This window comes from Ornithorhynchus anatinus, chromosome 1 (genome assembly GCF_004115215.2).
Source record: "Ornithorhynchus anatinus isolate Pmale09 chromosome 1, mOrnAna1.pri.v4, whole genome shotgun sequence".
Taxonomy (NCBI): domain Eukaryota; kingdom Metazoa; phylum Chordata; class Mammalia; order Monotremata; family Ornithorhynchidae; genus Ornithorhynchus; species Ornithorhynchus anatinus.
Window position 1 is genome coordinate 71,590,036 of NC_041728.1, and position 16,214 is coordinate 71,606,249.

At 44.1% G+C, this 16,214-nt stretch overlaps 1 protein-coding gene across 1 annotated transcript in view; it reads left to right on the forward strand.

Moving 5' to 3' along the window:
- LRRC1 (leucine rich repeat containing 1) overlaps positions 1–13,040 on the forward strand; it is a 159,669-nt gene extending 146,629 nt beyond the window's left edge. The window contains exons 12-14 of the mRNA XM_029072931.2: positions 7,661–7,833; positions 8,474–8,610; positions 11,940–13,040. Coding sequence (XP_028928764.1) covers positions 7,661–7,833; positions 8,474–8,610; positions 11,940–12,098 — 469 coding nt within the window. The 3' untranslated portion in view covers positions 12,099–13,040. The remainder of the gene's footprint in view (positions 1–7,660; positions 7,834–8,473; positions 8,611–11,939) is intronic.
- Positions 13,041–16,214: the final 3,174 nt, after the last annotated feature.

Sequence of the window (16,214 nt, forward strand, 5' to 3'; positions counted from 1 at the left end):
AAATAGAGTCAAGGCGAAGAACATCTCGTAAAAACAATGGCAACTAAATAGAATCAAGGCGATGTACATGTCATTAACAAAATAAATAGGGTAATGAAAATATATACAGTTGAGCAGACGAGTACAGTGCTGAGGGGATGGGACGGGAGAGGGGGAGGAGCAGAGGGAAATGGGGGGAAAAGAGGGTTAAGCTGCAGAGAGGTGAAGGGGGGTGGTAGAGGGAGTAGAGGGAGAAGAGGAGCTCAGTCTGGGAAGGCCTCTTGGAGGAGGTGAGTTTTAAGTAAGGTTTTGAAGAGGGGAAGAGAATTAGTTTGGCGGAGGTGAGGAGGGAGGGCATTCCAGGACCACGGGAGGACGTGGCCCAGGGGTCGACGGCGGGATAGGCGAGACCGAGGGACGGTGAGGAGGTGGGCGGCAGAGGAGCAGAGCGTACGGGGTGGGCAGTTGAAAGAGAGAAGGGAGGAGAGGTAGGAAGGGGCAAGGTGATGGAGAGCCTTGAAGCCTAGAGTGAGGAGTTTTTGTTTGGAGCAGAGGTTGATAGGCAACCACAGAAGGTGTTTAAGAAGGGGAGTGACATGCCCAGATCATTTTTGCAGGAAGATGAGCCGGGCAGCGGAGTGAAGAATAGACTGGAGCGGGGCGAGAGAGGAGGAAGGGAGATCAGAGAGAAGGCTGACACAGTTGTCTATCCGGGATATAACAAGAGCCTGTAGCAGTAAGGTAGCCATTTGGGTGGAGAGGAAAGGGCAGATCTTGGCGATATTGTAAAGGCGAAACCGGCAGGCCTTGGTAACGGATAGGATGTGTGGGGTGAACGAGAGAGACGACTCAAAGATGACACCGAGATTGTGGGCCTTCGAGACGTGAAGGATGGTCGTGCCATCCACGGTGATAGAGAAGTCTGGGAGAGGACCGGGCTTGGGAGGGAAGATGAGCTCAGTCTTGCTCATGTTGAGTTTTAGGTGGCGGGCCAACATCCAGGTGGAGACATCCTGGAGGCAGGAGGAGATGCGAGCCTGAAGGGAGGGGGAGAGGACAGGGGCAGAGATGTAGATCTGCGTTTCATCTGCGTAGAGATAGTAGTCAAAGCCGTGACAGCGAATGAGTTCACCAAGGGAGTGAGTGTAAATGGAGAACAGAAGAGGGCCAAGAACTGACCCTTGAGGAACTCCAACAGTTAAAGGATGGGAAGGGGAGGAGGCGCCTGCGAAGGAGACCGAGAATGACCGGCCAGAGAGAGGAGGAGAAGACGGAGTCCGTGAAGCCAAGATGAGATAAGGTATGGAGGAGGAGGGGATGGTTGACAATGTCAAAGGCAGCAGAGAGGTCAAGGAGGATTAGAATGGAGTAGGAGCCATTGGATTTGGCAAGAAGGAGGTCTCCCAGCACTTAGAACAGTGCCTGGCACATAGTAAGTGCTTAGCAAATACCATTAAAAAACAAGTGTTAATTGAGGAATAAAAGAGTGGGAAAGGAGAAATCAATTCAGAAAGACTTCCTGAAGGAGCTGTGATTTCAGAAGGGCTTTGGAGATGAAGAGAACTTTAATCTGGCAGATATCGAAGGAGGAGCAAGTTCTAGGTGAGAAGAAAGATGTGAGCAAAGTGTCAGAGGATGGAGAGATTGAGAGTGAAGTATATTTGAGTAGGCTATAGTGGGAGTATTGGTGAATGTAAACTGGTGTAATGGGAAAAGTGTCCAAGTAGACAGGAGATAAGCTATTAAGAGGTGGTAAGCACATCCTCCAAAGACCGTAAACTCTATGAGGGCAGGAATCATGGTCTACAACTCAGTTATATTGTTCTCTCCCAAATGCTTAGTGCAGTGCTCAGCACTCAATAAGCCCTCAATAAATACCTTTGATGATTGAGAGCTTTTGGATTATTCCTCACGGGGTTAAAATCTAGTTACAATTGCGGCTCTTTATTTTCTTCTCCTCCATAGGAATTTAGCCACCACTGAGTTACCTCATAAAGAGCTATTTTCCCTACTTTGTAGCTGGAAGTCGGGAGGGGTGGCAGATTGAGACAGAGCACTATGTGTCTGGTTTTTTTCCCTGGCTGGATGAGTCAGCAGGAGAGCCAAGATTAAAATGAAGAGCTGCTGTGGTCAGACTCTTAGTGAACACTGCTTCTCTTTTTCTCTTTACCTCCAAAAGATTGCTTTTACCCACCAGAGCGTCCTGGCCAAGCATATGTACATTGCTTTGCTTGCTCATCCTGGCTGCTTCCAAGCTGGTACTCTTGACTCCCTGCCAGAGTCCTGATCCTCAGAACAGTCGTTAGAGTAGAGCTGTGGAGTTAAAAATCCAAAAAAAAATCAGTGGGAGCGCAAGTGTCTAGACTGGCAGGGATCGAAATGCTCTTTAGCCAAATGCCAGTTCACCAGCACCAGGGATCAGCCATTGAAGTTTCAAGGAAACAGGTTCAGGATAAATCTAAGGAAACACTTCCTCAGCCACTGGAGAGCCGCAATAAGAGGTGTGTTACCATAGGAAGGTGTAAAGGCAGAAAATATGCAGAAAATATCGACTCTTAATTTATTGGACAAAAAGAACTAACGCTTAGTGGGGAAAGGTGTGATTTTGTTGTGCGCTTATTATGTGCAGAGGACTCTACTGAGTGCTTGGGAGAGAACAGTACAACAGAGTTTAAAGACGTTCCCTGCCTGCAACGAGTTTACAGCCTAGAGGGGGGAGACAAGCATTAATATAAATAAATAAATTAGAGATATGTATATAAATACTGTGGGAGTGAAGGTGGGGTGAATACTAAATGCCCAAAGTTGTTATAATAATTGTGATATTTGTTAAGCGCTTACAATGTGCCAGGCACTATACTAAGCGTCGGGGTGATTACAAGCAAATCGGGTTGGACATAGTTCCTGTCCCACGTGGGGCTCACAGTCTCAATCCCCATTTTACGGATGAAGTAACTGAGGCCCAGAAAGGGAATCGACTTGCCCAAGGTCACACAGCAGACAAGTGGCAGAGCCAGGATTAGAACTCATGTCCTTCTGGCTCCCAGGCCTGTGCTCCATCCACCACATCATAGATCCAAATGCATAGATGATGCAGAAGGGAGAGGGAGTCAGGGGAAATAGGGCTTAATGGGGGAAGGCCTCTTGGAGGTCTCTCTAACCATGAGGAGTAGTGCCATCACATTGCTCTTTCAAGGGTCCTTTGGAAGCCTAGGGGAAAGAGTCACAGAGTTGCTTCACTTTTCTGGGCCTCAGTTACCTAGTCTGTACAATGGGTACAGTATTTGTTTTCCCTCCTGATTAGACTGTGAGCCCCATGTAGGACAGGGATTGAATCCAATCTAATTTTCATGTATCTGCACCAGTGCTTGGTACAATAGTAAGCTTTTAACAAATACCATTAAAAAACAACAACACGGAGTGTATTGTTTATGGATTTATATTTGATTAGAATCCATTTCCCATTAGAATGAGAAAGTCTCCAGGTAAGATCATTATCCACGCCGACTTAGAAACTAGATCCTATCAGAGGGCAACTTATTTTAGTGTTTCTTTCCCTCCCCTCCCTAGATTGCAAGCTGCTTGAGAGCCCGGATAATGTCTGCTTATTCTGTTGATCTCTTACAAACACTTAGTAATAATAATTGTATATAAGCACTTACTCTGTGCTAGGCATTATACTAAACTCTGAGGTGGATAAAAGAAAATGAGGTTGGACACAGTCACTGTCCTAAATGGGGCTCCCAGTCTTTACCCCTATTTTACAGATGAGGTAACTGAGGTAAAGAGGAGTTAAGTGACTTGCACAAGGTCGCACAGCCAACAAGTGGCAGAGCTGGGATTAGAACCCAGGTCCTTCTGACTCACAGGCCTATGCTCTTTCCACTAGATCGTGTTGCTCCTCTGCTCATAGTACAGTGTACAGTGTTCTATTGATTAAGCGGAGGCCTCAGGTTAAACTGTCGTTTCTCGCCACTGTTGTCCTTTAAGATTGGAGATAATCTGTTTTTTCCCTAGATATAATTTGTGGAGGCTCCAGAGACTGCATGGTTATTTGATTATCTCCCAGCCTGCAAAATGGGAAAAAGGGAGACAGTATTGATGACACTGAAAATACCTTGTCAATGATTACTTTGATCACTGCTGGGAATGGCTGGCTGTCTGAGTCTCTGATGAACTGATCAGATGGAATGTTGTTTGACCTTTAGTGATTTCAGGGTGGACAGGGTGCCACAGCACTCTTTCTTGGTGTCAGGCTGCTCAAAGTACAGAATATCGGCAGGGAGTTAACAGACTAGTGGAAAATCCGTATCCTTCCCTTGGACACTGTTTTCTTATCAGCAGCTATGAATGCCATTTTCTACTTTCTAGTTCTCCATCCTGTGGGGGAGTAAGATGTTTTAAGGAGAAGATTAGTTAACCCGGGGAAGACTAGTATTTGGTTGGCCCTTCTTGATTGCTTCCATTGGTTGGAAAATGGGCAGGAGTGACAAGGGCCATGAGCAATTTTAGCTCCTGCTACTTACTGGTCCTTAATTAACTGAACATAGAGCCTTCCATTTGGGAAAGTAAATATTTGGCTAAGCATTTCTGAACTCTGGTGGCCTAGGTCTTATAATTAGTGCTTGTCGCACAAAAGTGTTCTCAGCTGTTTGCTAGCCAGAGTCCCCACAAAATTAATTTTCCAAAGGAATTCCTTGCAAGATTTCTTATCAGCTTCCCCTGAAGGTTTTGCTGACTTGCAGCTGATTCACTCTGAGCTGTCTTTGGTGACACATAGCATGGTCTGTGGGGGTTGGATTTGTTTCAGTGTAAAGAGAGAAAACGTTGCTTATATGGGATACCCCAAGCTCCTGAAAATTAGAAAACTTCTTTTTCTTACTACCTGTCTGGCACTGTGGAAAACTATTAATCAATTGTATCAATTTATTGAGCGCTGACTGTGTGCAGAGCACTGTACTAAGTGCTTGGGAGAGTAAGCTTGTTGTGGGCAAGGAGTTTTCTGTTTATTATTATATTGTACTTTCCCAACTGCTTAGTATAGTGTTCTGCACACAGTAAGGGCTCCAATACGATTGAATGCATGAGTAAATGCAACAAAACAACAGATTATTGGTAGACACGTTTCCTGCTCACAGTGTATATTGGTTCACTGAATCCTACTGTACTGGGATGAGGAGCTGAAGTTTGAAGGTGACAGGTTCAGGATAAACTAAAGAAAAAAGCCTTTCAACCATAGGATAGTAAGAATATTATGTTTGTTACTGTTGGAAGGGACAAGACTCTAAGTGGATAGGGTTACCCACTGGGTGCCTTGCCGCCATGGTCTTTTCCCAGCATGTGGTGCCCCTTCCAGTCACCCAGGGACTTTCCATTTTGGAGAGAAACCATCAGGCACGATCACCTTAAAATCTCCCCAGCCTTTTTCCATTCCCTCTCTCTTACTTCTTCTTCCACTCTCCCATCATTCCCAACATTGTCTCAAGAGGAGATCTCCCACCTCCTCTGAAAATCTGCCCCTTCCACCTGCACCTCCTATCCCATCCCTTCTCATATAATCAAAACACTTGCCCCCTCCTTTCTTCCTTCTCTGACTGCCATCTTCAGCCTCTCATCCTTCAGTGGCTTCTTCCCTTCAGCTATCAAACGTGCTCATGTAGCCCCTATCCTTAAAAAAAAACAAAAACCCAAAATTTATCTTAATCCCACAGCTCCCTCCAGTTACTTCTCCTTCTCCCTGTGCTCCAAACTCATTGATTGAGTTGTTTACACCCACCACCTCTACTTCTTCACCTCTGATTCTCTCCTTGACCCCTTCCAATCTGGGTTCTGCCCCCTTTCACACCATAGAAACTGCCCCTGTAATGTCACCAGGGACCTTCTTACCAAATCCTGCAACCTCTACTCCATCCTGATTCTCCACAACCTCTCAACTGCTTTTGTCAATGGGGACATCCCTTTCTTCTGGAAACATCCGACCTTGGCTTCACCGACACTGTCCTCTCCTGGTTCTCCTCCTATTTCTCTGGCCACTCTTTCTCAGTCTCTTTCTATGCCTCCTCTTCTGCCTCCAACTGTCTAAGTGGGGGAGTCTTTCAAGGCTCAGTTGTGAGTTCCCTTCCATTTTGCATCTACATCCACTTCCTGGAGAACTAATTCACTCCCATGGTCTCAACTACCATTTCTACATGGATGACTAACAAATCGACATCTCCATCCCTAACCTCTCTCCCTCTCTGCAGTTTCCTATTTCCTCCTGCCTTCAGGACATCTCTACTTGGATGTCCCCCCCATTTATCACACTTAATATTTTCAAACCAAAATTCTTCAACTTCCCCCCCAGACACTATCCTCCCCCTTTCTGTCCCATACTGTAGACAGCACCACCATCCTCCCTGTCTTGACTTTTCTCTTTCATTTCACATATACATTCTGTCACCAAATCCTGTTCTGCTTTCACAACATTGGTAAAATCCACCCTTTCCTGACCTCTCTGCCTCCTCTCTACCCACTCCAGTCCATACTTCATTCTGCTGCTCAGATCATTGTTCTAAAAAAAAAAAATCATTCCCTATTTCCCTACTCCTCAAAAATCTAAAGTGGTTGCTCATACATCTCCACATGAAACAGAAACTCCTACCACTGGCTTTAAAACATTGTCACCTTGCCCTCTTCTACCTTATCTCACTGATCTGCTAATACAGCCCAGCATGCTCACTTTGCTCCTCTAACACCAACCTACTCACTGAACCTCAGTCTCATCTCTCTTGCCATGACCCCTTGCCCTTGTCCTCCCTCTTTTCCTCCCTCTGGCCTGGAGTTCCCTCCTTCGGAACTAACAGACCATCAGTGCTCCAAGAAGCCTTCTCTAAGTCCTCATTTTCCCTACCCCCCCTCCCTTCTATGTCTTCTGCGTAGAACAGTGCTGGGCACATAGTAAGCGCTTAACAAATACCATCATCATCAGTTTGTACCCTTTAAGCACTTGATATTTACTGCACCCTAGCCCCCTTAGCACTTATGTACATATCAGTAATTGATTTTGATGTCTGTCTCCCCTTCCTGACTGTAAGTTCATTGTGGGCAGGGAACATGTCTACCAACTCTATTTTATTGTACTTTGCTCTCTGCATCCAGTAAGCACTCAATAAATAACCACTGATTGATTGGGAGAAAACTCTTAAGAATATGATCTTTTGTGGGAAAAAAATGGAAAATTGGTAGCAGAACTCCTGAAACTGCATAGCTATCTCCTCATGGTCATACTCTAACAAAAGTTAGCAGATGAACAGTCAAAATGTGAGCAGAGTAGAAGTTTGGAGGGGAAGCACAACATCTGGGCACTCAAGATTAAAGAATCCACCCAATGGAATAGAGATTTTCACTATAGCATAGAATTTGTATCAATCCCATGTGTGGTGGGCTAATATCAGTGCATATTAATAGCATCATGTAAGGAAGAGAGTTGTGACCAGTAAACCTCTCCATGGAGCCAGTACAGTGGGATAAAGTGGATTTTTTTGGCCTGAATTGTGCGTTTGGACACAGGGAATACATTAAGTAATCGACATCTCCCATTTTCCTGGGTGCAGGGAACCCCCAGCGACTGAGTTTTGTCTTTTCTGAAAGTCATTTAAATTATGAATATCAAGCCTGTAACTTGTTCTTTTTTTTAAATTAGGTTGCAACACCTGCCCTTATCAATGACTAACTTGAAGTTGAAAGCTTTGTGGTTGTCTGACAACCAATCTCAGCCTTTGCTTACGTTCCAGACAGATACTGACCGTACAACAGGAGAAAAGATTTTAACATGTGTTTTACTTCCTCAGCGGCCTTCTGAACCTAGTTGCCAAGGTGAATATCATTTGGGAGTCATTCGTTTGTGGTTGCAGTCATGGTCAGAACAATGGGGAAGAAGACATTAGACCACATTGGCTGGATCAATTGGACTGAAGCTTTCTGGTCACCCAGAAGGCAGGAATATTTAAAGGTGGCTGAGTAAACATTTCGGGAAAGGTACCATCTTTACACTTGAGTGTGGGGTGAAAAGGAGACAGGGATTTTAGTGTGGGGGGCGGGGCATGGAGATTGAGAGAGAGCAGACTTCAAAGAACGCACAGGCCAGAAAGATGCCATTGAGGTCTTTTGGAAACTTCTCAAACTTAGTCAGAACTTGGGATGAGCCAAGCTAGGCCAGCTCAAAAAAGATTTGCCCCCATGGAGTTGGCACCTATGCAATTTGGGCTTTGTTGTGATGGTGAGAGGAAGGGGAATTAAACCCACTGAAGAACTTTGCCACAGACTTTTGGTTCAGTCAGCTGTGTCCTGGCCAAGAGTTGGCAGGTAGTCTGGTGTCAGTAGTCATTTTCTTTACTCTGGGTGTTTTCTTAACTCTTTGGGATATGAAGGTATTTGGGGACATTAATTGACAGGTACCATGTGTTGGTTGCTGAGGTGGAAAAGTTTCATTCTTTCTGTTTTACTCTAACAACAGAAAATCTTCCCCGCTGTGGAGCCTTTGAGAGCCTAGTAAATGAAATGTCAGATGAAACCTGGAATGAGCGAGCAGTGAACAGAGTCAGCGCCATCCGATTCTTAGAAGATGAGAAAGATGAAGAGGAAAATGAAACGGTACGTTTCTCAAGCAGGAAGAGATTTAATAAAAATAATAGTGGTGTTTAAGCACTTTCTATGTGCCAAGCACAGTACTAAACTCTGGGGTAGATACAAATAAGCAGGTTGGAAACAGTCCCTGGCCCACATGGGGATCACAGTCCAAGTAGGAGAGACACCAGGTCTTGAATCCCCATTTTACTGATAAGGTAACGGAGGCCCAGAGAATGTACCTGACTGACCCAAGGTCACTCAGTAGTCACTAAACCAAGTGGGGATTAGAACCCAGGTCCTCTGGCTCCTAGACCTGTAGGCTTTCCATTAGACCTCACTGCTTCCACCTTAGACCTCGATGTTCATTCATTCATTCATTCAGTCATTTATTGAGTGCTTCCTGTGTGCAGAGCACTGTACTAAGCACTTGGAAAGTACAGTTTATTAATAGAGACAATCCCTGCCCACACCAGACTTACAGTTTATAAGCGGGAAGACAGACATCAAAACAAGTAATCATTCACCAAGGAACCTGCTTCAGAATGTTAATTAAGTACCCATAAGGGACTTATCAGTGCTTGAAAAGTAATAACTTCCAAAATAGCGAAATGATTGCCTCTCCATGATTCCTGTAACCTGTAACTGAAAACTGTAGGCGGAAAAGTTGGTTCATGTTTTGGTTCAACTTTTTTAATTCCTAGAAGACAATCATAGCTACAGTAAAGTCTCTCCTTGTTTTTTATAGGTCTTCACCTAATAATCTTAGTAATAATTGTGGTATTTGTTAAGCCCTCAAAGTGTGCCGAACACTGTACTAAATCCTGGGGTAGATACAAAATAAACAGATCTGACACTGACCCTTTCCCACCTAGGGCTCACAATATAAAAGGGAAGGAGACTGGTGTTTTATCCCCATTTTGCAAATGAGGGAAACTGAGGCATGGAAGTTACCCAAGGTCACATCACAGGCAAGTGGCAAAGTTGGCATTAGAACACAGGTCCTCTGACTCCCAGACCCACACTCTTACTACTAGACCATCTTGCTTCCCATTATCCTAACAATAAATGCAATGAGAAGCAGCGTGGCTTACTGGAAAGAGCACGGGCTTGGGAGCCAGATGACCAGGGTTCTAATCCCTGCTTCGCTATTTGCTTGTGTTCCCTCAGGCAAGCCACTTAACTTCTCTGTGCCTCAGTTACCTCATCTGTAAAATAGGGATTACTCATGGGACAACCCAACAACCTTGTTTCTACCCCAGAGATTAGAACAGTACCTGGCACATAATAAGAGCTTAACAAATGCCATAATTATTATTACTCTGCAAAGTCAGTAACTCTGGCTAAATACTATATGGCACTTCCCTCTAGAAGCAGAAAGTGGGGTGGTGGGACTTTGGCTTTTAGAAACATAGAACAGGGAAGAGTCTTTTCATTTCTTAAAACTGGATAAGCCCTCTACTGTAATTGGTCCACTTTTTTTTAACACACTGAATTGGCTCGTATTTCATCAGACTGGATGTTTCAATCTGCAATTCTATTTTTCCAGGCTTTCCCCTCTCTCACTCCTGTGGCCATTTATCTTGGCCATAACTGCAGCATTCATGATGGGTTGGAGATGGCCTGTTCTCTGGTTATCTAATAAATGAGACCTTCAGTCACTGAACTGATGTAGCCACCAGCTGTCCCAAATGAGTTTGCTTCAGCCTTTGAAGCCAGTTGTCTTGTGGAGTGGTTTTTGTTTCTTACTTAATCTGCGTGTCTGAATGGAGTTTTTCGTAACCGGGCCCTGCATCTCTCTACTGAAAACAGTCTTAAAGTTGCAGTGGATTTATCATTTCAGCGGGCACACAGTAAGAGGAACCAGTGCCCTGTCAGGTTGTATTGATTGATTGAGCAAAGTGAGGGGGAGGACCTTTGATTTTTCTATGTAGCTTATGATTGACTTCATGAATTGCCTCTGAATCTGGTTATTGAGTGATACAGGAGGCCAAAAAATTGACATTGCTGGAGTCAAATATTGGACAAATAAGGACAACATCCCATAGCTAGCATACCGTGGGTTACCTCATCTATAAAATGGGGATTAAGACTGTGAGCCCCACGTGGGACAACCTGATTCCCCTGTGTCTACCCCAGCGCTTAGAACAGTGCTCTGCATATAGTAAGCGCTTAACAAATACCTACATTATTAATGCTCTGAAATCAGCAAGTGCCTGTTACTGTATAAACTATGCAGGGTGGAAGTGTTATATAATCAGCTTCTGTTGTTCTATAAACTACATTACTTATTTTGTTAGTCCCACCTGACCAGGCCTCTCTCTCCCTCCATGCCCCCTAGATATTCCTTTATTAGTCTCTGTTGCTGTTGAACAAAATATAAAATGTTTTCTTAAAGTCCCTTTTCCCAGCCCCATTCTCCAGTGCCCAAAGTAGTCAAAACCTTGATAGAACAAGAGCAATAACCCCATTAGAACAGAAGAAATGAGGCTTTCTGGTGATTCCAGGCCAGGGGATTTTATTTTTACAAACCATTTGCTATTTCCAGGTTTTTTTTTAATATTTTAAAACTTACCATATGCAAGTTCTCCTGTCATCTCAGGGTGAGTATTGTGGCCCCTCTTGGAGAATTAACACTTGATGGCAAATTGCAAAAATAGGATTCTATTTAGTTGCTCTTGATATATGACCCAGACAGGCATTTTACTTGATAATGCATTTTCACAAGATGAGGAGAAATGTGAAGCAAGGAAAGCAATGAAGCCCAGTTCTATCCCTTGCCTCCTTTCTTCACTTTCCACTCTCTACCCCTACTCTACACAAACACTATGGGATCAAGAAAAATTCCAAACCTATTGCTAAACTTAGAGCTCCAAGATTAGTAATATGCAGGCTTCCCCTCTCCACACCCTCTGTCCTTGGTTTGTGTTTAGGCCACTGTATTCTCAGGAGGTGAGAAAAATCTTTCTAAAAATCTTCTTATCTCTTCCACACTAAATGGGTATTTCTCTTCTGCCCTATCAAGGCAGTCTATTGCGATCTTACATTATTTGACTCCAGTGGAAAAGTTCTCCTTCAGCCAGCTATAACCCTTTCATCTTTCGTACATGTAGTTGGAACAGTAGTAGCAGAATTTGTTTTTTAAAGCAAATTCATTCACTGTTGTATTTATAGAACGCTTTGTCAGCACAGAGCCCTTGGGAGAGTATAGTACACAATAAGTAGTCATATTCCCTGCTCACAATGAGCCCCTCCTTGAGATTGCAGCTGTGATTTAAAAACTGGCCCTGTAATTACAGGTGCCCAAAATGAATGACCCCAACCTTCCTCCAGCTAACTCTGCTGTTATTTTATAGAGAACACTTCTCAGACGAGCCACACCACACCCAGGCGAGTTAAAGAACATGAAGAAGACAGTGGAAAACTTGCGAAACGACATGAATGCTGCTAAAGGACTGGACTCCAACAAAAACGAGGTCAATAATGCCATTGACAGAGTGACCACTTCTGTGTAGACTCACCTCCAGGCTTTACCTCCTGTGTCTCCCCCTGCTGTCGAAGTGTTCCTGTCGTATCCTGGGGACCCTCATCCAGTCCTTTGTTGTAACCAGAACCTGATCTGTCATCTCCTTTGTATCCCACATCGGAAGGTGCCACTCCCACGAAGGAAGTGCCTTACTGTAACCAGTTACTGAACCAATAAGCGCCACATATTATAACCTTATGGATTTTAGTTGTTTTTAATGAGTAGGATACACTACTGTATACATTTGACTTTTCTTTTGGGGGGGCTTGTGGGGGAAAATATCTTTCCCTCCTCCACTCCTAAAGTGCTGGGGTGTTTTAGACCCAGTTCGCTGTGGACCTACTGTCAAGAGATCTAGTTTTATGTGAAAAATTGAGACTTTTTAAAAACCTTTTTTGGCAGCTCAGATGGTGTAAATTTTTAAATTTTGTATAGGCTTTTCATAACAGAATGATGTACTTTCTTTTTTTTTTTAAACCTTGAAAACGGTACATATTTTAGTATTTGTGGAAGAGTCCACTTCCCAGTGAGTCCTAAAGTATTCATTGTATCTGCATCACCTTCCTGTGCCTTAATGTGTCCTGTTGTACATCAAGCTGGTCTTAAAGATCAGCCGCTGAGCAGTGAGATGAGTTTTGAAACGCGGTTTGTTTTTAGCTATGTTGGTCTGTAATTATTTGTCAGTCTGTTCTTAACCAAAAAGAAGAAAGCCTCTTAGGCTGGGAGACTCGCGCTTCATGGAGCCCATCAGTTCATTTGACTTGTATGTGTGAGCTGAAGCTCAGTTACTAAAGGTCTCCCATCTCTTTTGACAAAGTGCCCTTGCTCTCCTTTTCCATGAAGAGTATCTCCCTTTCACAGCAGTTGCGTTTTGCTCTCCTGCCAAAGGTGTGAGCCCGTTTGTAAAAATAAAGTGGAACCAATTCATTCAGTCGTATAGAGGCTGGCTTGTGGGGGAAAAATTGATTTTATGCTTTACCAATGACTGTATCCTGTGGAAGAAAGCTATGAACGTTTTGCATCAAGATGGAAAACTAGAGAAAAGCCACCTCTTCCAAGGTTCAGAACTTTTTCTGCCATGACCGATAACATCAGGTGTGGAAATGGAATTGGTTGAAATTGACTCATTGTTGCTTCAAAGTATGCAGAGGTTTTTCATTTAAATCAAGAATGCCTCTTGTGAGCGAGCACTGTACTGGAGCTCCCAAGAAAGGACAGCTGAATGGTAGATGCGGTCCCTTTGTTCCATGAAGTTCTCAAGTCAAGAGCCCAAGAGGGACCAAGAGTTCCAGTAATTTACGTGGATTAGGGCACCAATGGCCTGTTTTTTTTTAACCAGGAACATGGCAGGTTGCTTGGGCTTGGGTCTGGTAGTCTTGCCCTCATCCCTATTGACTAAATTGGTGAGCAGTTTTTTCAGGACTGGAGCCATTCACCTGAATCAATCATTTTAAGCACTTATTTTGTGAAAACACTCTACTGAATATTTGGGAGAGTATAATAGAATTGATAAACACAATCCCCACCCTAATTCTGTGGTGTTTATTGAGTGGGCAAAACGCTGTATTTAATTTTTGGGAGAGTACAATACAACAGAGTTTGGTAGACATATTCCCTGCCCACTAGGAGCTTTACAGTTTAGAGGGTGAGACAGACAAGTGCTATAGCATAAATATCAAGTGGTTAAAGGGTACAGATCCAAGTGCATAGGTGACACAGAAGGGAGAGGCAGTAAGGGAATTGAGGGCTTAGAGGAGACATGATGTTAATAAGGCTTTGAAGGTGCAGAGGGTGGTGGATTGTTGGATATGAAAGGGGAGGGAATTCCAGGCCATAGGAAGGGTGTGGGCAAGCGGTTGGCGGTGCAGTAGATGAGATACAGTGAATAGGTTGGCATTATTGGAGCGAAGGTGTGAAGTGGGCTGTATTAGAAGCTCAGGCTGTATTAGGGGGTCAGCAAAGTATGGTAGGAAGGGAAGGGGAGACCTGATTTAGTGTATTAAGGCCAGTGGTAAGGAGGTTCTCTCTGTGGAGGTGGGTGAGCAACCACTGGAGAGTGTTGTGGAGTAGGACGATGTCGAGCTCACAGTCTAGCAAGGTACTTTTTAAGATTGCTCTATAAGGTGGTGATGAACATAGTGCTGACAGGTCACACTCCAGGTGCTGACAAAGCTACTGGCCCAGACCAGCCTAATAATAATTGTGGTATTTCAGTGCTTACTATGTGTCTAGCACTGTTCTAAGTTCTGAGAAAGATATAAAATAATCTGATCAGACACAGTCTCTGTCTCACAAAGGGCCCGCAGTCTAAATAGGAAGAACAAGTATTGACTCCCCATTTTACAGTTGAGTTAACTGAGACACAAAGAAGTTATGCATGTGGAGGATCCAGGATTAGAACCCTGGTCCTCTGACTCCACTAGGCCATTCTGCTCCTCTAATGGCCTGCGAGCCTAAAACATGGCCCAAGAGGCTAATCTGGCCACCCTTGCTTTTTAACATGGACCTTTATTCTCTCTGTGCCCCAGCTGCTCCCTAGTTGGACGTTGCCATAAGTGTAACCAAAGAGTAGGGCACCTTCCAGCAAGGCTTATTAGGAAGGAGTTAGAACAGTGGGAGAGCCGGGCTTCTGCAATCAGTGGGCTTGTTCTAGGGCCATCTGGCTCCTGGAAGCCGAGCTGAAGAATGCCAGCAGGCACGGTCATCCCATTAGAATAGTAATGATAACGATGGCATTTGTTAAGTGCTTATTATGTGCAAAGTACTGTTCTAAGCACTGGGGAGGATACAGGATGATCAGGTTGTCCCATGTGGGGCTCAGTGTTCATCCCCATTTTAGAGATGAGGTAACTGAGGCACAGAGAAGTGAAGTGACTTGCCCTAAGTCACACAGCTGACAAGCGGCGGAAGTGGGATTTGAACCCATGACCTCTGGCTCCCCACCCTGTGCTCTTTCCATTGAGCCACGCTGCTTAGTGTCCAAAACAGGAAACTTAGAGCCATTCACCCTGGATCCTGACTTAGTACAAACAACATAGGTGGAAGATCATTTCTGTTCTTCGGTTTCTTCATTGAAAATGCTTTTCAGATTCTCTAACTGAACCTTCATTCACATACCTGTAAATTCCTGCATCTTTGCTTGTAACCTGAAGGCCCAAGAAGAGAATGCTAAAGTTGGACTCCAGAGCAAAGTTCATTCTAAATTGCTGTCTTTAACCAATGGTATTTTCTGAGCACTGTACTAAGCATTTGGGAGTACACAGTAAAAGGTCAAAACCCAGTTCCTTCCCTCAAGAGCTTTCAATCTTGCACCTTCCTTGAGTCTTAAGAGCGTTGAGTAGGGGGTTGGGGAGATGAAGGGATGGAGGGGGAGGGTAGATGTAGTGACCCGCTGAGGTAGAATACTTATCTGTGCCTCAGTTTTCTCATCTGTAAACTGGCGATTAAATGTCCATCTCTCCCTCTAGACTGTAAGCTGGTTATGGCCAAGGAATGTGTCTATTGCTATATTGTTCTCTCTCAAATGCTTAATACAGTGCTGTGCACACAGTAAACACTCAATAAATATGATTACTTTTTCCCCAAATCCAAATACCCTTAGATTTTGAGCCCCATGTGGAACAAGGACTGTTGGATCTTGTTTGCATGGTATCTACCCCAGCATTTAGTATATTCCTTGACACATAGTAAGTGCTTAGCAAATGCCACAGTTCTTCAGTAGGCATGTTAACGGAGCTAGGCTAGGGTTGCCATAAAATCTAATTCGGTGCTGGAGCTGTGTTGGGGCAGTGTAGTAAATATGGGAACAAGTCTGGCTGAGGTGAGAGTGTGTGAGCAATGCTAAGCAAACCACTGTTACTGTAATCAATTCCTTCATGCAGATTCTTGTTCCTGAGGTTCCAGAACCGAAACCTATCCATTGTTCTAGCAGGAGATTCCATCATTCATCATCCTCAATACGTAAGAACTGGCTATGGAGTTTATTAGTAATTGTATTCGTTGAGTGCCTAGTGAGTGTCATGTATTCATAGCAAAAGACATTTACCTACTCATGTTGAATTACTGGTGAATCTTGGGGTTCATCCTATTGGGGAGAAACAAACAT